The 22999-nt window shown below is 45.6% G+C and overlaps 1 protein-coding gene across 4 annotated transcripts in view; it reads right to left on the bottom strand.

Moving 5' to 3' along the window:
• Positions 1–22999, bottom strand: part of LOC106608062 (1-phosphatidylinositol 4,5-bisphosphate phosphodiesterase beta-1) — a 278537-nt gene that overhangs the window by 10133 nt on the left and 245405 nt on the right. Inside the window, exon 33 of one of the 4 annotated variants that reach the window (XM_045720989.1) lies at positions 22893–22917. The exons of 2 other annotated variants lie outside the window; for them this stretch is intronic. In XM_045720989.1, coding sequence (XP_045576945.1) covers positions 22893–22917 — 25 coding nt within the window. Of the gene's footprint in view, positions 1–22073; positions 22918–22999 lie in introns of those variants that run through there. One more of the 4 variants, XM_014205741.2, reaches the window with a different exon arrangement.

Below are 22999 nucleotides of genomic sequence, written 5' to 3'. Positions count from 1 at the left end.
AGATCATTATAGGCTAGAGAGGAAGATACAGTAGTCATGGGATGAAATAGAAGAGATATTCAAGTGTGATACCGAGTGAAGAGGCGATTTCACTAAAGGACATGGAAAGGAAAGAAGAGAGAGGGATGAAAATTCTATCCCACTGGAGGACTGGGGAGAGAAGGAGAGAGGGATGAAGACTCTATCCCACTGGAGGACAGGGGAGAGAAGGAGAGGGAAGAATGTTATCCAACTACAAGTGTAGGATCTTAATTTGATCACCGTGTTGTTGCAGAAAATTTCTGGCACAGCAGGAAATTCAAACTTGTAGTGTATTCAAGGTTTAAAAAGACTTCTAAAGTTTGAAATTTCCACCCCAAATTTTCAGACTTGATTTTCCCTAACAAACAATGTATCAACCCCCCCGAAAAGCTCCATTAATTATAATCAACGCAATAATTCACATTTCCTGTTGCTGCAGGATTATTTTCCTGCTGTGAGAAACTGGTCAAATTAAGATCCTACATCTGTAGGAATGGGAATGAGGAGAGAAGAAAGGGATGTCGGGAGGAGAGAGGAATGAATTCAGTCCCACTAGAGGGCAGGTGTGGTGAGCAGTGATAATGATATGTGATAAGATGATTTCATGTTCCTTATGAAGTGAAGCCAAAGGCAGTTCTCCATCACCTGGGTCAGTAAAGTTCTATTCTGATTCAGCTTTTCTAACTCCCTTGCTGACCAAGCCTGAGGTTATCTCTAGCCTGACCCAACCACACTCTCCAAGGTTTGTGCATTCATACAGTCTCTGCCCTGATTTGACCACACTCTACAAGGTGACCTTCCAGGAAGAGTGTTTTTCACTGAGACGATATTCAGCCAGATGGCTAGACGCTTTGCTCTGCAGCCCCTCTCTCCTCTCCTCTCCTCTCCTCTCCTCTCCTCTCCTCTCCTCTCCTCTCCTCTCCTCTCCTCTCCTCTCCTCTCCTCTCCTCTCCTCTCCTCTCCTCTCCTCTCCTCTCCTCTCCTCTCCTCTCCTCTCCTCTCCACGCCTGACCTACTTAGAAAGGGACTGTCTGCAGCGTGCACTGTCCCCCTGTTAATCATAGGCACTGAGGTCTTTTGATAAAAGCGGTCATCTCTCTCCCAGCTCTGATGGTTCCTAGGTGTGAAGATGTTGGGTGGGGTGGAGCAGGAGGGTGTGAGGTGGAATGTGGTGGGTGGCCATCAGTCAATGGTTGATGGGTGGGTGTGTTTCAGTGTGTGTGTACGTGTGTGTGTGTTTGTGTGTGTGTGTACGTGAGAGAGTATGTACGAGTGTGTTCATTGCCATCGGGTCGAGGTGTGTGTGTTGGAGACAGGGTGTGTGTCGGGGACAAGGTGTGTGACAAACGCCACACCTCATTATCATCTGGTGGGAAGTGACAGCTGAGGTAATTAAAAGTCACAAGGATGGAGGGATGATGGAGGAGAGGAGGATGGAAGGATGTAGAGGAGGAGCAGGTGGAGCTGGCGGGGTCTCAGGCCCTCTCTTTCTTTCTCTCTTTCGGTCAGTCCCCTTCCTTTCACCATCCCTCTGTTCTTCCACCGTCCCTCTCAATGGAAGATCTGAGATACTGGGGAGCTGAGCCTCCTCCAACAGTGTTGTCTAACAGAATGTGTGTGTGTGTTAATATGGCTTCTTGCTGCTTCTCAGTACTCCAGTGGAATCACAGCAGCAGAATCATAGCAGCAGTCAACAGGTATAACAGAGATGGCCTACTCCCGGAGAGCTACTGTACTGGGTCTGCAGGCTTTTGCTCCAGCCCTACACAATCAAGGTCCTGGATGTAAAATAGGTGGGTAAACTCTGATCATCTGTCGCAGTGAAAAAAGCTCCCTATACTTTTAATGCAATTTTCCGCAAAAGGTGGGTGAACTTTTGGGCTCAAAAAAAGGTGGGTAAACTGTGTTAACCCTCAACTACACCGAGCAGCTGATTAGCTGGAACAAACCTGCAGGAGAGTAGATCTCCAGGAACAGTTAGGCCACCACTGACATAGAACATCCAGCATTAGAGATTCAGGAGCCATCTGTGTTCCCCAGCCCTGCTGGGTGTCAGCGTAAATCTAGGAGCTACCTCTGGGTCTGCGTCCCGAATGTCAACTTATTCCCTACCTAGTGCACCATTTTTGACCAGGGCGCGGTTTCCCAAAAGCATCTTAAGGCTAAGATCATCGTTAGAAATATAGGATCGTATTGTGATCGTATGGTTCTAAAGATGAACTTAGGCTTAAGATGCACTATAGTGCACTAAATAGGGAATAGAGTGCCATTTGGGACGCAGACAGGGAGTCTTCAAGGTACTTTAAAAGGGATTAGGTAGCACATAAAAGTGCCAGACCAGTTTCAAGCCCAGTAGTTCCAGGCCACTCTTGTGATATAAGCCACACTGTGTGTAATTACCAATTACCATGACCAGGAGGTGAAAGAGGGGTCACTGCTCTGAAATGGGGAGGCAGGACAGGAGGAAGGCTGTGTGTGTGTGGGGGGAGGGGGAGGGGGGGGGGGGGTTAGCTCCATTTCCATTATTTCCATTGTAATGGGCATAACTCTGGAAATGGCCTGCAGTGATCCACAGCTGAGGTATAATGAAGAACAGAATGGAGAGAAAGAGAAAGAGAGAGAAATAGAGAGAGAGTGAGAGAGAGAGAGAGAGAGAGTGAAAGAGAGCGAGAAAGAGAGAGAGTAAAAGAGAGAGAAAGAGAGAGAGTGAGCAATAGAGAGAAAGATAAATATATACACTGCTCAAAAAAATAAAGGGAACACTTAAACAACACATCCTAGATCTGAATGAAATAAATAATCTTATTAAATACTTTTTTCTTTACATAGTTGAATGTGCTGACAACAAAATCACACAAAAATAATCAATGGAAATCCAATTTATCAACCTATGGAGGTCTGGATTTGGAGTCACACTCAAAATTAAAGTGGAAAACCACACTACAGGCTGATCCAACTTTGATGTAATGTCCTTAAAACAAGTCAAAATGAGGCTCAGTAGTGTGTGTGGCCTCCACGTGCCTGTATGACCTCCCTACAACGCCTGGGCATGCTCCTGATGAGGTGGCGGATGGTCTCCTGAGGGATCTCCTCCCAGACCTGGACTAAAGCATCCACCAACTCCTGGACAGTCTGTGGTGCAACGTGGCGTTGGTGGATGGAGCGAGACATGATGTCCCAGATGTGCTAAATTGGATTCAGGTCTGGGGAACGGGCGGGCCAGTCCATAGCATCAATGCCTTCCTCTTGCAGGAACTGCTGACACACTCCAGCCACATGAGGTCTAGCATTGTCTTGCATTAGGAGGAACCCAGGGCCAACCGCACCAGCATATGGTCTCACAAGGGGTCTGAGGATCTCATCTCGGTACCTACTGGCAGTCAGGCTACCTCTGGCGAGCACATGGAGGGCTGTGCGGCCCCCCAAAGAAATGCCACCCCACCATGACTGACCCACCACCAAACCGGTCATGCTGGAGGATGTTGCAGGCAGCAGAACGTTCTCCACGGCGTCTCCAGACTCTGTCACGTCTGTCACGTGCTCAGTGTGAACCTGCTTTCATCTGTGAAGAGCACCGGGCGCCAGTGGCGAATTTGCCAAACTTGGTGTTCTCTGGCAAATGCCAAACATCCTGCACAGTGTTGGGCTGTAAGCACAACCCCCACCTGTGGACGTCGGGCCCTCATACCACCCTCATGGAGTCTGTTTCTGACCGTTTGAGCAGACACATGCACATTTGTGGCCTGCTGGAGGTCATTTTGCAGGGCTCTGGCAGTGCTCCTCCTGCTCCTCCTTGCACAAAGGCGGAGGTAGCAGTCCTGCTGCTGGGTTGTTGCCCTCCTACGGCCTCCTCCACGTCTCCTGATGTACTGGCCTGTCTCCTGGTAGCGCCTCCATGCTCTGGACACTACACTGACAGACACAGCAAACCTTCTTACCACAGCTCGCATTGATGTGCCATCCTGGATGAGCTGCACTACCTGAGCCACTTGTGTGGGTTGTAGACTCCGTTTCATGCTAGCACTAGAGTGAAAGCACCGCCAGCATTCAAAAGTGACCAAAACATCAGCCAGGAAGCATAGGAACTGAGAAGTGGTCTGTGGTCACCACCTGCTGAACCACTCCTTTATTGGGGGTGTCTTGCTTATTGCCTATAATTTCCACCTGTTGTCTATTCCATTTGCACAACAGCATGTGAAATTTATTGTCAATCAGTGTTGCTTCCTAAGAAGACAGTTTGATTTCACAGAAGTGTGATTGACTTGGAGTTACATTGTGTTGTTTAAGTGTTCCCTTTATTTCCCTTTATTTGTATATATATATAGAGAGAGAAATAGAGAGAGAGAGAAATAGAGAAATAGAGAAAAAGAGAAAAAGAAAGATTAAAGAGAGAGAGAAAGAGAGAGATGTTAAAAAGGATGGATTTCATACGGCTGGCTTCTCTCTCTTCTCTCTCTTCCTCCCCATACATATCCCATTCCCTCCCTCCCTCGCTCTCCCTCTAATGTGCTTTCTCCCTCTGCCTCTTATTTTGTCATAGTCATGCTGATCTATAGAGCTGACTCGTTGTGATGACGTGGAACTATCAAACACTTATGTAGAGGGGATTGTTTCCAGCAGGACAACAAGAGATGTGAAACCTTTCAAGAGGGACAATAACCCATGCCAGCTTAATTCTTCAACACTGACACTCACACACCCACACACATCCTGACAATTCAGCCCAGAGAGGAACCTGCATGGTTTGAGCTTAAACAGCAGCCTGTCATCCAACAGCACAGGGAGGCAGCAGTGTATCCTGGCACGTAACACACACACACACACAGATACACACGCAGACACACATGCAGACACACACGCAGACACACACGCAGACACACACGCAGACACACACGCAGACACACACACACACACAGACACACACGCAGACACACACGCAGACACACAGACACACACGCAGACACACACACAGACACACACACAGACACACACGCAGACACACACACAGACACACACACAGACACACACGCAGACACACACACAGACACACACGCAGACACACACACAGACACACAGACACACATGCAGACATACAGGCACATACACAGACATACATGTAACACACACACACACATAGACACACAGACACAGACACATGCACATGCAGACACACACACAGACACACAGGCACATACACATACAGACACACACACATGTAGACACACACATAGACACACACACACACACACACACACACACACACACACACACACACACACAGACACACACACACAGACACACAGGCATATACACAGACACACACGCAGACACACAGACAGACACACAGACACACATGCAGACACACAGACAGACATACACGGAACACACACACACACACACACACAGAGACACACAGACACACAGACATAGACACATGCACATACAGACACACACAGACACACAGGCACATACACATACAGACACACACACGTAGACACACACATAGACACACACACACAGACACACAGGCATATACACACACACAGACACACACGCAGACACACAGACACACAGACAGACACACAGACACACATGCAGACATACAGACAGACACACAGGCACGTACACAGACATACACGTAACACACACACACAGAGACACACAGACACACAGACATAGACACATGCACACACAGACACACAGACATAGACACATGCACACAGACACATACACAGACACACATGCAGACACACACACGTAGACACACACATAGACACACACACACACACAGACACACACGCAGACACACAGGCACCGACACACACACAGACACACACTCAGACACACAGGCACCGACACACACACAGACACACACGCAGACACAAAAAAAAGTGTGATGACAGGCTTCATCTCACTGCATCCACTTTCCTCTGGGAATAACAGTGTGTTCCCTGTGGGCCGTGTGTGTGTGTGTGTGTGTGTGTGTGTGTGTGTGTGTGTGTGTGTGTGTGTGTGTGTGTGTGTGTGTGTGTGTGTGTGTGTGTGTGCATTATTGATGCGAACCTGACGAGTGGAGAGAGGTGCAGATCAAAGGCAGTGATGAGGGAAGCCATGACCGCCCACAGTCTGAGAGAAGGGTGGGGGAGGGAGGGAGGGAGGGAGAGAGAGAGAGATGGATAGAGAGAGAGGGAGGAGAGGGGGATATTTTTGTGTCCAGAATCAGGAGCTATACAGCCGGATCAATTTGGCCCATTCTCTCTATCTCTCTGTCCCTCCTTCTCTCTCTCTTTCTCCAGACCATCACCAGGCAGTTACTATCCCTGGGTTGAGTCATCAGGTTTCAAATTAAAAGATCGCGGAGAGAGTTGTGGAGAGGAGAAGATGGGGAAGGGTGGAGGGGGGTAGAATGAGCGTTTCCATGACGACTGCACAGGGCTCCTGCACGTTGAGCCATGGCCCCAGCACTATGTGTGTGCAAATGTTGGGGTTTGTGTGTGTGTGTGTGTGTGTGTGTGTGTGTGTGTGTGTGTGTGTGTGTGTGTGTGTGTGTGTGTGTGTGTGTGTGTGTGTGTGTGTGCAAGTGTGTGCGTGTGAGAGAGAGAAAGTGTACGTGAGAGGGTGACAGTCATGCTTTCCACATTTTCTGTCGCCTGCTCAGAAGAGGACGAGACAGGGACTATCTACTCCATTCCAGCTATACATTAAAGTAGCGTTATTAAGAAACTCTATCTTACCTCTGAAGTTGCTACAGCTTCTATTGAGTGTATGATGATTTAGTTGATAACTTGAATAGCAACTCAACCATTGATGCCAATGCTCCAGTAAAGTTGAAAAAGGCCACATCCAAATGGAAAGGCACTTGGATGAGTGAGGAAAGAGAAATTGCAGAAGGCAGAGTGGAAGTGGAGAAAGTCAAAGTTGCAGGTCCATTATGATATTCTGAGAGAACAACTTGGCGTATATAACAAGGCAATTAGAAATGCCAGACGGGCTCATTTTCTAACTTGATCACTAATAATCAGAATAATTTGAGAGCGATCTTCTTGACCATTGATGGCATGATGGATCCTACCCCCGCAAAATGTGATGAGTTTTATTGGTTTTTATATCAATCCATGAATGTGCACCCAAAATGGCACTGGCCTTTTAACTATCCCATAGCCTAGGACCAAGAGGCATGGAGAGGCAGCCTTTAGTTATTATGCCCCCAGGCTCTGGAATTACCTGCCTGAGAAGCAGAGGGGGGCTGAAACTGCTTTTCCTTAGTGTGCTTTTTAGTTGTTCACTTTATCATAGTTTGTTTTTTTATATTATGTTTGTTCTGGAATAAATATTTCAGCTTTTCATTTCAGTTGTTTCTTTTTGTTTTCCCCCTGTAAAGTACATTACGTTTCATTCCATGTCTGAAATATGCTGTATGATTAAAGATTGATTTGATCTGAAGTAGGAGGACAGCTGGGGCAGTGTGTAGGTGCATAGGATAATAGCCTCCACACTAAAGCAATACTGTGTGGTAATGGTATAGATATAGATTACAGTCCAGATCAATCAGACCCAGAGTTCACAATAACATTGCTATAACTTAGTCATTCAGCAGACCCTCTTATCCAGAGTGACTTACAATTAGGGAATGCAATACTACCGCATACCATGACCATCGCAAGTGCAACCTTGTCAGTGACGATAATAGTGTTAAGATAAAAAGACAATTTGATTCACAGCTCTAACACTAGTGGTGTTAGAGCTGTGGTGCAACGACAGCTCTAACGCTAGGACAGAGTGCCCCTGTGGTGCAACGACAGCTCTAACACTAGGACAGAGTGCAACGACAGCGCTAACGCTAGGACAGAGTGCCCCTGTGGTGCAACGACAGCGCTAACGCTAGGACAGAGTGCCCCTGTGGTGTAACGACAGCTCTTTGAGAGTGATGTTGAAGGTGTGTGTCTTTAAGAGTGATGTTGAAGGTGTGTGTCTTTAAGAGTGATGTTGAAGGTGTGTGTCTTTGAGAGTGATGTTGAAGGTGTGTGTGTGTGTGCTCATTAAGAGTCTAGCGTGCTGTTGGTGTGAAGCAAATTTGACTAGAAGATTAGCAGGACAAGGTCACCTGAACACACCCACTGAGAGACAGCTATGCCAGAGGACACACACTCTCGATCCCTCCTTCTCATCACCTATTCCCTCTAGCACACACTCCTCCTCTCTCCCTCCACGCCCATTCCATATCACTCTCTCTCTCTATCTCTCTCTCCCTGTCCACGCCCATTCCATATCACTCTCTCTCCCTCAGAGATATCCATATCACTCTCTATCTCTCCCTGTCCACGCCCATTCCATATCACTCTCTATCTCTCCCTCCCTGTCCACGCCCATTCCATATCACTCTCTCTCTCCCTGTCCACACGCATTCCATATCACTCTCTATCTCCCTGTCCACACCCATTCCATATCACTCTCTATCTCTCCCTCCCTGTCCACGCCCATTCCATATCACTCTCTCTCTCCCTGTCCACGCCCATTCCATATCACTCTCTCTCCCTCAGAGATATCCATATCACTCTCTATCTCTCCCTGTCCACGCCCATTCCATATCACTCTCTATCTCTCCCTCCCTGTCCACGCCCATTCCATATCACTCTCTCTCTCTCTGTCCACGCCCATTCCATATCACTCTCTATCTCCCTGTCCACACCCATTCCATATCACTCTCTATCTCTCCCTCCCTGTCCACACCCATTCCATATCACTCTCTCTCTCTCCCTCCCTCCCTGTCCACGCCCATTCCATATCACTCTCTATCTCCCTGTCCACACCCATTCCATATCACTCTCTTTCTCTCCCTCCCTGTCCACATCACTCTCTTTCTCTCCCTCCCTGTCCACACCCATTCCATATCACTCTCTCTCTCTCTCTCCCTGTCCACACCCATTCCATATCACTCTCTATCTCTCCCTCCCTGTCCACACCCATTCCATATCACTCTCTATCTCTCCCTCCCTGTCCACGCCCATTCCATATCACTCTCTCTCTCTATCTCTCCCTCCCTGTCCACGCCCATTCCATATCACTCTCTATCTCTCCCTCCCTGTCCACACCCATTCCATATCACTCTCTCTCTCCCTGTCCACACGCATTCCATATCACTCTCTCTCTATCTCTCCCTCCCTGTCCACGCCCATTCCATATCACTCTCTCTCTCCCTGTCCACACGCATTCCATATCACTCTCTCTCTATCTCTCCCTCCCTGTCCACACCCATTCCATATCACTCTCTCTATCTCTCCCTCCCTGTCCACGCCCATTCCATATCACTCTCCCTCCCTGTCCACGCCCATTCCATATCGCTCTCTCTCTATCTCTCCCTCCCTGTCCACGCCCATTCCATATCACTCTCTATCTCTCCCTCCCTGTCCACATCACTCTCTATCTCTCCCTCCCTGTCCACGCCCATATCACTCTCTATCTCTCCCTCCCTGTCCACGCCCATTCCATATCACTCTCTCTCTCATTTTTTACATTTACATTTTAGTCATTTATCCAGAGCGACTTACAGTAGTGAATGCATACATTTCATGCATTTTTTTTTTTTTTTTGTACTGGCCCCCGTGGGAGTTGAACCCACAACCCTGGCGTTGCACACACCATGCTGGCGTTGCAAACACCATACTCTACCAACTGAGCCACTCTCTCTCTCTATTCTCTCTCGCTCTTCTCTCCTTCCCTGTCCACACCCATTCATCTCTCTCTCTCTGTCTATTTTTTTTCTCTCTCTCTCTTTTCTCTCTCTCTGTCTGTTTCTTTTTCTCTCTCTCTCTCTCTCTCTCTCTTTGTCACGCTCGTTGTAATGATTGGACCAAGGCGCAGCGTGAGTAGCGTTCCACATCTTTATTATAACGTGAAACTTAGCAAAATACAAAAACAGTGAAGTGGAAACAGGCACCTACACAAAAACAAGATCCCACAAAACACAGTGTGGAAATGGCTGCCTAAATATGATCCCCAATCAGAGACAACGCTAAACAGCTGCCTCTGATTGGGAACCATACCAAGCACACCAACATAGAAATAAACAACATAGAACACCCCCAGTCACGCCCTGACCTACTATAACATAGAGAACCAAGGGCTCTCTATGGTCAGGGCGTGACAGGGCGTGACACTCTCTCTCTCTCTTCAATTCGCTTTATTGGCATGACGTAACAATGTACATATTGCCAAAGCTTACTTTGGATATTTACAATATGAAAATAATAAGAATCAATATTGTCAACGGGACAACAGTAACAACAATAACCAAGGGTCAAAATAACCATACATTGAACAATAACAATAAGCATACAGTAGAGGACATGTGCAGGTTGATTGGTCTGTCAGACACTGTCCCTCAACTTATGGCAGGCAGCAATGTAGTGCGCTGCCAACCCACAACTCTCTGTGTCCTCCCCCAACAGGACAGGTAGCCTACTCTCATCAGAGAGGTCTTTGAAACCTTTAATAAGGGTTTCAAATTTGTGGAAATGACACTCTCTAATTGTTTTATATTCTTGACATTTTGTCAGGAAATGCAGCTCCGTCTCAGGTTCTGCTGTTGTGCAGTGTTTGCACAGCCTTTCCTCTACAGGGAGCCAGGTTTTCCTGTGTCTACCCTTCTCAATGGCAAAGCTGTGCTCACTGAGCGTTTAGGGCCAGATAGCACTGCAGTTTGCTTCCCAATAAGCAATGTAGTTTTGTTTTGACTGTGTTGTAATTTGGTTTATTCTGATTGATTGGATGTTCTGGTCCTGAGGCCTCTCTCTCTCTCTCTCTCTCTCTCTCTCTCTCTCTCTCTCTCTCTCTCTCTCTCTCTCTCTCTCTCTCTCTCTCTCTCTCTCTCTCTCTCTCTCTCTCTCTCTCTCTCTCTCTCTCTCTCTCTCTCTCTCTCTCTCTCTCTCTCTCTCTCTCTCTCTCTCTCTCTCTCTCTCTCTCTCTCGTTGGAGTGCATGCTGGGAGTGAGTCGTGAAGCAGGAGTGATTGTGAGAGTGACTGGAATTATTTTCACTCTATTGGGTGTATATACGTGTATGTGTATATATATATATATATATATATATATATATATATATATATATATACACACATATATATATATACACACATATATATATACACATATATATATATATATATATACACATATATATATACACATATATATATATATTGATTAGTTTAGTTGTTTTAAGGGTATCTTGTCTAAATATCACTAAGCACGTATAGGGGTGGTGGGATCGTTGAGGTTGGTTTTCGCGAGGGCACAACCAGCGGGTGGGGCTGGTTGCAATGGCCACTCGCGGAAGTTTGGAGTTAGAAAAACTTAGTCGGCGACATGGAGTAAAGATTCCTGCTGCGGCCGGGTGTTCAGTGGAAGAATGTAGCTTGGCAGTGGGTGCTACCATTGGGTAAGATAGTATCAAATCAGCCTCAAGGATGAATAGCGCTGTAGTGATATTCTTAGATTCCATTGAAAAGGTGAATAAGATAGTTGAGAGTGGTGTTGTGTTGCGGGAGACACAGACACCGGTATTTCCGCTTATGAATCCGGCAAAGAAAGTTATACTTTCTAACGTGCCACCATTTGTTAGAGATGAAGTGTTGGAACGAGAGTTATCTCGTCATGGTCAAATTGTATCAACAATAAAAAAGGTTCTTTTTGGATGCAAATCTCCGTTGCTGAAACATGTCATGTCTCATAGGAGACAAGTGCATATGATTTTAAAAAAAGGACACTGATGAACTGAATTTAGCATTCAGTTTTAAGATTGATGGATTTGATTATGTCTTCTACACTTCTACTGAATCAATGAAATGCTTTGGCTGTGGAAGAGAGGGGCATTTGGTGCGTAATTGTCCCGAGAATGAGCACGCAGAGCCCGGTAGCAGCTCTAGTGCCGGTGCAGCTAACGCACCACCGCGAAGGGATGAACATGCTAAGGGTGCAGGGGAAGGGAGAAGGTGGGCAGATGTGGTAGGGAAAGTAGGAGAGGAAGGCATTGTGGATACGGGGGCAATTGTGGTAGATCAGAACAAAGAGGGAGGGGAAACAGTTGCTGAGATTGCGCCTGCCATCGCTGAGGTGGTGCTGGAAAATGAAATTGGAGGTCAAGAGGAGATTGAAATAATGGAAAAGGAAGCAGCTGTTTTCAAAGTACCGAGGAGTAAGAGGAAGAATGTACGGGGTGGTGAAGGGTCTAATTCCAAGAGGAAGGTAGAGATTGATAAATCACTTGAAGATAAACAGGTTGTAGAGATGGTGGAGTTTTCTTCTGGGGAGGATAGCGAGAGTGAGTCATCTGACGCGTCACAACAAAATAGTGAGATAAATGGGGTGGAAGGGAGGTATGAGATTGAGAAGGTACGTCAATTTCTGAAGTTGACAAAAGGGAAGAAATATATGCAGGATTATAATGTAACAGATTTTTTCCCTGAAAGTGAATTGTTTATTGAATCAGCAAAGTTTCTGATGTCAAAAAGAACAGGGGGAGGTTTGACAAGCCCTGAAATTGCTAGACTCAAGAAAGTGGTCACGAGAGTGATAAGTGATGTAAATTCTAAAGAAAATGAAAGAGTTCAGTCGCAGCTTTAACTCTGTAAAGAGATGTGGTTTCTGGGTCTTCCTCTGTATTATTATTTTTTTTCATCCATGAGCAGTTTTAAGATTTCTTCTTTAAACGTAAATGGGGCAAGAGACGTTAAAAAAGAGCCATAGTGTATGAGTTAATTAGGGAAAGGGAAGTGACATAATTTTTCTACAAGAAACGCATAGTAATTTGGAAAATGAAGTTATGTGGCAACAGGAGTGGGGGGGACAGTGGTGTGTAGTCATAAAAACTCAAAAAGTGGGGGTGTGGCCATCTTGTTCTCAAAAGGGTTTTTGCATTTGTCATATGAGGTTGAAAAAAGTTAGAGTAAGGTATGAAAACATCACTATGTGTCTGATAAATGTATATGCCCCAGTGGTGGCAGTTGAGAGGGTATGTTTTTTAGAGACATTATCAAATACCATTGAGAAATGTAACAATGAAGATGATTTATTTATTGCTGGGGATTTTAACTGCACAGTCAGTGATTTAGATAGAAATCACAAAGAACCTCATATAGCCTCAAGGACTTTTTAAAAACGTCTCATTGTAACAAATGAACTGTGTGATATTTGGCGGAGTCAACATGGAGGCACAAGGCAGTATACATGGGTGCATGTGAGAGAGAACACCATCTCTATGGCCAGGTTAGATAGGTTTTATTGTTTTGAGAATCAATCTCAGGTCTGTAAATCAAGTGTGATAACCCCAGTGGGATTTTCTGATCATTGTTTAATAACAGAGGTGGTGTTCATTAACGATGTAAAACCTAAAAGCGCATACTGGCATTTTAATATAACTTTATTGAGTGATGCTCACTTCAGGAAATATTTTTGTTTTTTGTTGGAGAGGTGGAGGTCTCAAAAGGCCAGTTTTGTATCCCTTCAACAGTGGTGGGATATAGGGAAAATCCAGATTCAACAATTCTGTAAGCAATACACGAGGAATGTCACCAAGGATATCACCAGATCAATGAAAGCCCTAGAGACTGAAATAGTGGAGCTCATGACGTTGGTTGAGACCACAGGAGATCGAGGCCACACTCAGGTCCTCAAGAGGAAAAAAGCTGCATTGGCAGACCTGCTGGGTATCAGAGCACAGGGGGCATTGGTGAGAAGTAAGTTTCAGGGAATCTCTGAAATGGATGCCAAATTTTTCTTTGGTTTAGAGAAAAAGAATGGACAAAGAAAAATTATTCATTGTCTCAAATCAGCTGTTGGACAAGAGCTCACTAGACCTAGTGAAATTAGAAAGAGGGCAGTAGAGTTCTATGCTGAGCTCTACAAGTGTGAGTACAAAGAGGATAAAACAGTGACACAGCAGTTCCTTGATGGGCTCCCACAGGTGGCTGCAGAAGCTCAGGTTGAGCTTGAGCAACCATTGTCTTTGCAGGAGTTATACACTGCATTAAAAGGCATGGAAAATGGAAGGGCACCAGGCATTGATGGGCTTCCCGTTTACTTTTTTAAGTCTTTTTGGGCTATGTTGGGAGAGGATTGGCTAGCAGTAGTTAATGATAGTTTAACCGGAGGGTTACTACCAATAAGCTGCAGAAGGGCTGTCCTCACCCTACTGCCCAAAAAGGGTGAAGAACTGGAGGCCGGTGGCTTTATTGTGCACTGATTATAAGATCCTGTCAAAGGCTTTGTCCAACAGGTTGAGGGAGATGATGGGGCAAATCATACATACGGACCAGTCCTACTGTGTTCGGCAGGCAGATAGGGGATAGCATTTCTCTGATTCGTGATTTTTTGGACGTCTCTAGGTCTATTGGGTTGGATGCTGGTCTAATTTCAATTGATCAGGAAAAGGCATTTGACCGAGTTGAACATCAATATTTATGGCACACTTTTGAGGTGTTTGGGTTCAGCTCTGGTTTTATTGCCATGATAGAGGTGATATATATAAAGGTATAAAGGTACACCCCTTCAATGCGACTTCTAATGCTATTTAGTAGTGGCTCTATAGCAATGGCATATAACATTCCCGACAAAGAACATCCCTGCCTAATACCTCTACACACTATAAAAGGAGCACTCAAACCATTGAAAGTGTATTGAAAGTTAACGGTGGTTTGAGTGCTCCTTTTAAAGTGTGTAGAGGTATTAGGCAGGGATGTTCTTTGTCGGGAATGTTATATGCCATTGCTATAGAGCCACTACTAAATAGCATTAGAAGTCGCATTGAAGGGGTGTACCTTTCAAGGGATATTCCTCCTATTCGTCTCTCAGCCTATGCTGATGATGTAGTTGTTTTAGTGAAAAATCAAGCGGAGGTGGATAGTTTGAGTCTAATGGTTGATCGTTTTAGGGGAATATCCTCTGCAAAGGTAAATTGGGAAAAGAGTTGTGCTTTACAGATTGGAGAATGGTCTGGAGGGATCATGGCTTTGCCAGGGGGGCTGGAATGGTGTAAGGGAGGTTTTAAGTATCTTGGAGTGTACCTAGGAGATGAGGGGACTATGGAAAAAAATTGGATTGGGGTGGTTGAAATGGTGGAAGGGAGGATGAGGAGATGGCGTTGGTTGCTATCTCGTATGTCATATAGGGGGCGCACTATTATAGTTAACAATGTGATTGCCTCTGCACTGTGGCATCGGTTGTCAGTTTTAGAACCACCATCTGGCCTTCTGGCTAAGATACAGGCAATAATTGTGGATTTCTTTTGGGATAAATATCACTGGGTTCCACAAAGTGTTTTGTATTTGTCAAAAGAGGAGGGGGGACAAGGTCTTGTACATCTTGCTAGTAGGGCTGCTGCTTTCCGGTTTCAGTTTATTCAAAGGTTGCTTTATGGACCGGAAAATGTGGTTTGGAGAGGAGTGGCAGGTCTTGTATTACAGCAGGTTGGAGGATTAGGTTTAAAGAGGCTTTATTTTTGGTTGATAGTAGCCAGATTTCTAGGGAGGGAGTACCTCCGTTTTACAGAGGCCTTCTTAGGGTTTGGAGTATAATGAAGGTGTCCAGACGAACTTCAGCGGAGTCAGTGCATTGGCTGTTGGAGGAACCTCTGGTGTATGGGGCAAGACTGGATTGTACAACTGCAGCTGTTCCACATTTTTCCAAGATTCTGGTGAAGGGCAAAATCATTACCTTAAAACAGTTAATGGCCATGGCTGGGCCCGCCTTAATGGATGGAAGACGGGTGGCTGATCATTTGGGGGTGAGGTCGGAAAGGATTGTAGGACAACTGCTGGGAAGCTGCAGGAAGGCTCTGTCAGTAGAAGAGTGGGGTATGCTTAATAGCCACAAGAAGAAGGTACAAGATGAAGACGTCTCATTTCCAAGACTAGGGATTACACCAAATATCCCAGAGTCAGAAAGAAAGGCGTTATTACTGGATTTGAGAGGGTTGGAAGAGGTGGGTTTGGATGAGGTGAATGGGAAAGACTTATATAGGGGGTGTGTCAAGGTGTTGAATAAAGATACATTGAAAAATAGAAAAGACACTCCATGGAGGGTAAAATTGGGCATTGATGACAAGGTAAAGCCAGCATGGAGAGCACTGTACAAGCCACCGTTACAAAAGGGTACTGGTGATATGCAATGGAGGGTTTTGCATGGTATCATTGCAGTTAATGCTTTTGTATCTGTTATTAACTCAGATGTTAGAGATGGATGTCCTTTTTGTAATATAAGAGAAACCATTTTTCACTGTTTTATGGAGTGTGAGAGGATAAAACCTCTCTTGGAAATGCTGGAGTCTTTGTTTAAAGCTGTAGGGGAGATTTTCAATAACACTGTTTTTATTTTGGGGTTTCAATATAGTAAGCAACAGAAAAGAAAATGTCAACTGTTACATTTTATTTTGGGACAAGCTAAGATGTCAATTTTTCTGAGTAGGAAACATAAGATAGAAACGGGATATGGACAGGATGTAAGATGTGTTTTTAAAGGATTAGTGAAAGTACGAATAAAAGTGCATTTTGAGTTCTTCTCAGCTGTAAAAGATCTCCCATTGTTTGAGGAGAAGTGGGCATACGAAGGAGCGCTTTGTTTTGTAGAGGAGGGGAAACAATTTTTTGTTGATGAAATAAGTTGAATGTATATGTTCTTTTGTATTTTTAATTTTTTGATTTGAATATTTTAGGAATTACATTTGTTGTTTCATTTCTGAAAAGGTAGTGTGTCATTATTTATGTTAACACTTGAGTATAAAATAAAGGTTTTATAAAAACTCCTCTCTCTCTCTCTCTCTCTCTCTCTCTCTCTCTCTCTCTCTCTCTCTCTCTCTCTCTCTCTCTCTCTCTCTCTCTCTCTCTCTCTCTCTCTCTCTCTCTCTCTCTCTCTCTCTCTCTCTCTCTCTCTCTCTCTCTCTCTCTCTAGTGCATGCTGGGAGTGAGTCGTGAAGCAGGAGTGATTGTGAGAGTGACTGGAATTATTTTCACTCTTTTGGGTGTATATATATAGATTAGTTTAGTTGTTTTAAGGGTATCTTGTCTAAATATCACTAAGCACGTATAGGGGTGGTGGGATCGTTGAGGTTGGTTTTCGCGAGGGCACAACCAGCGGGTGGGGCTGGTTGCAATGGCCACTCGCGGAAGTTTGGAGTTTGAAAAGCTCACTAGACCTAGTGAAATTAGAAAGAGGGCAGTAGAGTTCTATGCTGAGCTCTACAAGTGTGAGTAGTGTGAGTCTCTCTCTCTCTTTTCTCTCTCTCTGTCTCTCTCTTTTCTCTCCCTCCCTGTCCACACCCATTCCATCTCTCTCTCTCACTCTCTCTCCTCTCTCTCTCTTTCTCTCTCCACATGATATGCTGTCATTTAGAGACCAGCTAAATGCAACCTGTCAGATTCCTCCATTTGAAACTACTGAGCCTCCATTGGAACGAGGTGACACGTAGTGAATGGGTTGTGAGCTAGAACAATCTTCTCAGGCAAATGAATAGTAAGTAGGTTGAGTTAAAACTGGACATGGAACATGAGTGGTTATTTGGGTAAACTGGCCTCAGTAGCATCCATTTCCACTTCCTTATGCACAGTGGGATAGCAGCTGGCCTGACACACACACACACACACACACACACACACACACACAGACACACACACACACACAGAGTTGTGGTGTAACGTAGCGTGGTGCTATCCCGGGCGGGCAGTCATAGTGAGAGATGTGAGGGTCTCCACAGACCAGGGATGGTTATAGCTGTCCATTAGCGGCTTCTCTGAGTCCACAGGAGAAACTGGGTCAGGACTCTCTCTCTCTCTGTGTGTGTGTGTGTGTGTGTGTGTGTGTGTGTGTGTGTGTGTGTGTGTGTGTGTGTGTGTGTGTGTGTGTGTGTGTGTGTGTGAGAGAGAGAGAGAACGTGTTTATTTATTCTTGTGTCCCCAGATTTCACCAACTGGGAACATTTTGTTGTTCCCCACGAGGTCAAATTCTATTTCTAGAGGGTTTAGTGTTAAACTAGTGTTAAAATCAGGTTTAGGGTCAGGGTTAGGAGCTAGGGTTAGGTTTAGGGGTAAGGTCAGGTTTTTGGGTTAGGTTAGGGTTTGGGTTAAGGTTAGGGTAAGAGTACGGATTAGGGTTAGTGGTTAGGGAAAATAGGATTTTGAATGGGACTGAATTGTGTGTCCCCACAAGGTTAGCTGTATAAGACTGTGTGTGTGTGAGTGAGTGAGTGAGTGAGTGAGTGAGTGAGTGAGTGAGTGAGTGAGTGAGTGAGTGAGTGAGTGAGTGAGTGAGTGAGTGAGTGAGTGAGTGAGTGAGTGAGTGAGAGGGGGCTCACAATATAATTCTCACCATTCTGTATGTATTGCGATCCAATGTTCCAAACATATTGCTAACCATGTCTGCTGCAGAGGGACAAGGTGAGAGCCATGAAAAATTAGTTTTGATTGATGTAAATAAAAGTTCTGAAGACAAATTGGCTTACGTACAGCAGACTAGCGCTAGCTAATGCTACCTATTAAAAAACAAATATATATATACTGTATACACTATATAGTATATACACAAAAGTATGTGGACACCCCTTCAAATTAGTAGATTCAGCTATTTCCGTCATACCCATTGCTGACAGGTGTATACATTCAAGCACACAGCCATGCAATCTCTATAAACAAACATTGGCATAGTGCCAACTGTAAAGTTTGGTGGAGGAGGAATAATGTTCTGGGGTTATTCATGGTTCGGGCTAGGCCCCTTAGTTCCAGTGAAGGGAAATGTTAACGCTACAGCATACAATGACATTCTAGACAAATCTGTGCTTCCAACTTTGTGGCAACAGTTTGGGGAAGGCATTTTCCTGTTTCAGCATGACAATGCCCCTGTGCACAAAGCGAGGTCCATAAAGAAATGGTTTATCGAGATCGATGTGGAAGAACTTGACTGGCCTGCATAGAGCCCTGACCTCAACCCCATCGAACACCTTTGGGATGAATTGGAACGCCGACTGCGAGTCAGGCCAAATCGCCCAACATCAGTTGCCCGACCTCACTAATGCTCTTGTGGCTAAATGGAAGAAAGTCCCCGCAGAAATGTTCCAACATCTAGTGGAAAGCCTTCCCAGAAGAGTGGAGACTGTTATGGCAGCAAAGGTGGGATCAACTCCATATTAATGCCCATGATTTTGGAATGAGATGTTCAACGAGCAGGTGTCCACATACTTTTGGCCATGTGTGTGTGTGTATATATACAGTATATACTGTATATAATATATATATTTTATTACAAATCGAAACTTGGAAACAAATATCGATTTAATATCATCAAAAATAATATTGTGAATGTAACTGTATCGATTTTTACCCCCATCTCTAATGTATATAAACTCAGCAAAAAAAGAAACGGCCCTTTTTCAGGACCCTGTCTTTCAAAGATAATTCGTTAAAATCCAAATAACTTCACAGATCTTCATTGTAAAGGATTTAAACACTGTTTCCCATGCTTGTTCAATGAACCATGAACAATTAATGAACATGCACCTGTGGAACGGTCGTTAAGACACTAACAGCTTACAGACGGTAGTTATGAAAACTTAGGACACTAAAGAGGCCTTTCTACTCTGAAAAACACCAAAAGAAAGATGCCCAGGGTCCCTGCTCATCTGCGTGAATGTGCCTTAGGCATGCTGCAAGGAGGCATAAGGATTGCTGATGTGGCCAGGGCAATACATTGCAATGTCCGTACTGTGAGATGCCTAAGACAGCGCTACAGGAAGACAGGATGGACAGCTGATGGTCCTCGCAGTGGCAGACCACGTGTAACAACACCTACACAGGATCGGTACATCCGAACATCACACCTGCGGGACAAGTACAGGATGGCAACAACAACTGCCTGAGTTACACCAGGAACGCACAATCCCTCCATCAGTGATCGGACTGTCCGCAATAGGCTGAGAGAGGCTGGACTGAGGGCTTGTAGGCCTGTTGTAAGGCAGGTCCTCACCAGACATCACCGGCAACAACGTCGCCTATGGGCACAAACCCACCATTGCTGGACCAGACAGGACTGGCAAAAATTGCTCTTCATTGACAAGTCGCGGTTTTGTCTCACCAGGGGTGATGGTAGGATTCGCGTTTATCGTCGAAGGAATGAGCGTTACACCGATTTGGAGGTGGAGGGTCCGTCATGGTCTGGGGCAGTGTGTCACAGCATCATTGGACTGAGCTTGTTGTCATTGCAGGCTATCTCAACGCTGTGCGTTACAGGGAAGACAGCCTCCTCCCTCATGTGGTACCCTTCCTGCTGGCTCATCCTGACATGACCCTCCAGCATGACAATGCCACCAACCATACTGCTCGTTCTGTGCGTGATTTCCTGCAAGACAGGAATGTCAGTGTTCTGCCATGGCCAGCAAAGAGCCCGGATCTCAATCCCATTGAGCAAGTCTGGGACATGTTGAATCAGAGGGTGAGGGCTAGGGCCATTCCCCCCAGAAATGTCTGGGAACTTGCAGGTGCCTTGGTGGAAGTGTGGGGTAACATCTCATAGCAAGAACTGGCAAATCTGGTACAGTCCATGAGGAGGAGATGCATTGCAGTACTTAATGCAGCTGGTGGCCACACCAGATACTGACTGTTACTTTTGATTTTGACCCCCCCCTTTGTTCAGGGACACATTATTCAATTTCTGTTAGTCACATATCTGTGGAACTTGTTCAGTTTGTGTTTGTGTGTGTTTGTGTTTGTGTTTGTGTGTGTGTGTGTGTCATCATATTAGCCCTATCCTGGTTATTCATGCCCTCCTGCATTTGCCCTATCCTGGTTACTCATGCCCTCCTGCATTTGCCCTATCCTGGTTACTCATGCCCTCCTCCATTAGCCCTATCCTGGTTACTCATGCCCTCCTCCATTAGCCCTATCCTGGTTACTCATGCCCTCCTCCATTAGCCCTATCCTGGTTACTCATGCCCTCCTCCATTAGCCCTATCCTGGTTACTCATGCCCTCCTCCATTAGCCCTATCCTGGTTACTCATGCCCTCCTCCATTAGCCCTGTCCTGGTTACTCATGCCCTCCTCCATTAGCCCTATCCTGGTTACTCATGCCCTCCTCCATTAGCCCTATCCTGGTTACTCATGCCCTCCTCCATTAGCCCTATCCTGGTTACTCATGCCCTCCTCCATTAGCCCTGTCCTGGTTACTCATGCCCTCCTCCATTAGCCCTATCCTGGTTACTCATGCCCTCCTCCATTAGCCCTGTCCTGGTTACTCATGCCCTCCTCCATTAGCCCTGTCCTGGTTACTCATGCCCTCCTCCATTAGCCCTGTCCTGGTTACTCATGCCCTCCTCCATTAGCCCTGTCCTGGTTACTCATGCCCTCCTCCATTAGCCCTGTCCTGGTTACTCATGCCCTCCTCCATTAGCCCTATCCTGGTTACTCATGCCCTCCTCCATTAGCCCTGTCCTGGTTACTCATGCCCTCCTCCATTAGCCCTATCCTGGTTACTCATGCCCTCCTCCATTAGCCTATCCTGGTTACTCATGCCCTCCTCCATTAGCCCTATCCTGGTTACTCATGCCCTCCTCCATTAGCCCTGTCCTGGTTACTCATGCCCTCCTCCATTAGCCCTGTCCTGGTTACTCATGCCCTCCTTCATTAGCCCTATCCTGGTTACTCATGCCCTCCTCCATTAGCTCTTGATGGAACTCTCACCTCGTCATCACTCTCCCTGTCTTTCTCTCCCTCTTTTCTCTACACGTATCAGAGGTAACACATACGTACCACTCAGGAGGTATGATTGAGTACAAGCTGAGGCAGAATTGTCTTTAGAATATCTGGGCTGGGGGACTCTGAGGGAGCTGTAAGGACAGAGGCTACGCCAGGATACTGGGGAGAACATGGCATTATCACAGCCATACGCTTACACACACACACACACACACACACACACACACACACACACACACACACACACACACACACACACACACACACACACACACACACACACACACACACACACACACACACACACGTGCTACTGTAGGAGTGTGGCTGAATCTAAAACACAGCTTACAGCCAAGACAGTATAACCATGCACAGCTACTGAGAAGAGAACTGTTTATTGTTTCATAGCGTAATTATTCTCTGTTCTTATCACAGCATTCAGCCTGATGCATGTTGTAAGAAATGTCCTTGAGATAGAAATGAGGAAGTGTAAGAAAGCACATGCAGTGGTGCAGGGCAGTAGTATATCGCTCTGGTAAGAACTACCAGGCTAATGCACCAGGGTACGCTGACCCCGTGTGGTCAACACACAAACTACTAAAATGTGCTGTCATGCACTAATGAGGAAAATATATACATCATCCATGCATCCTCTTTCAGCATATGTCTGCTGCCTACCACGTCCTCATATAGATGTCGCCAATACATTAGGTCTAGAACAAAGTGTACTTTATATTTCCATGTACAATCGCAAGGTTTAGAAATGTATTTTACTTCTAAAACACATAGCAACACAGCCATAGATTTTAGAGTATTCAGAGAGGGAACATGATGGAAAATAGACAACTGCCCCATGCACCCAAGCACAGAGGAGATCACTGAGCGTGGGGAAGAGGGGGAAGAAACCATGGGAACAGGGTTTAGAGAGAGAGAGTACTTTGGGACTGTTGGGTTGAGCTTAGACATAGAGGGTAGTTGACCATCAGGGTTATTGTAACAGAGGGGCAGGGTCAGAGGAAAGTTGCACATCCACTTGTTATCATTCTTCAGCTTTTGCCTTCTTATTAAAGCTTCCGTATACATTGTTATTAATGCTTAAGTATTGAAGCTGTATTAATGCACACTCAGATGCAGAATGTCTTACCCTGGTCCTCTGGGGATCCTCCTTCCTACAATCACAGTAACAATGGACATGATGGAAATGGTTAACCAATGGAACCTTTATGGGTTGAAAATATGTCTCTGTCCCAA

Source organism: Salmo salar, chromosome ssa06 (genome assembly GCF_905237065.1).
Source record: "Salmo salar chromosome ssa06, Ssal_v3.1, whole genome shotgun sequence".
NCBI lineage: Eukaryota > Metazoa > Chordata > Actinopteri > Salmoniformes > Salmonidae > Salmo > Salmo salar.
This window is presented reverse-complemented; position numbering and strand designations above follow the sequence as displayed.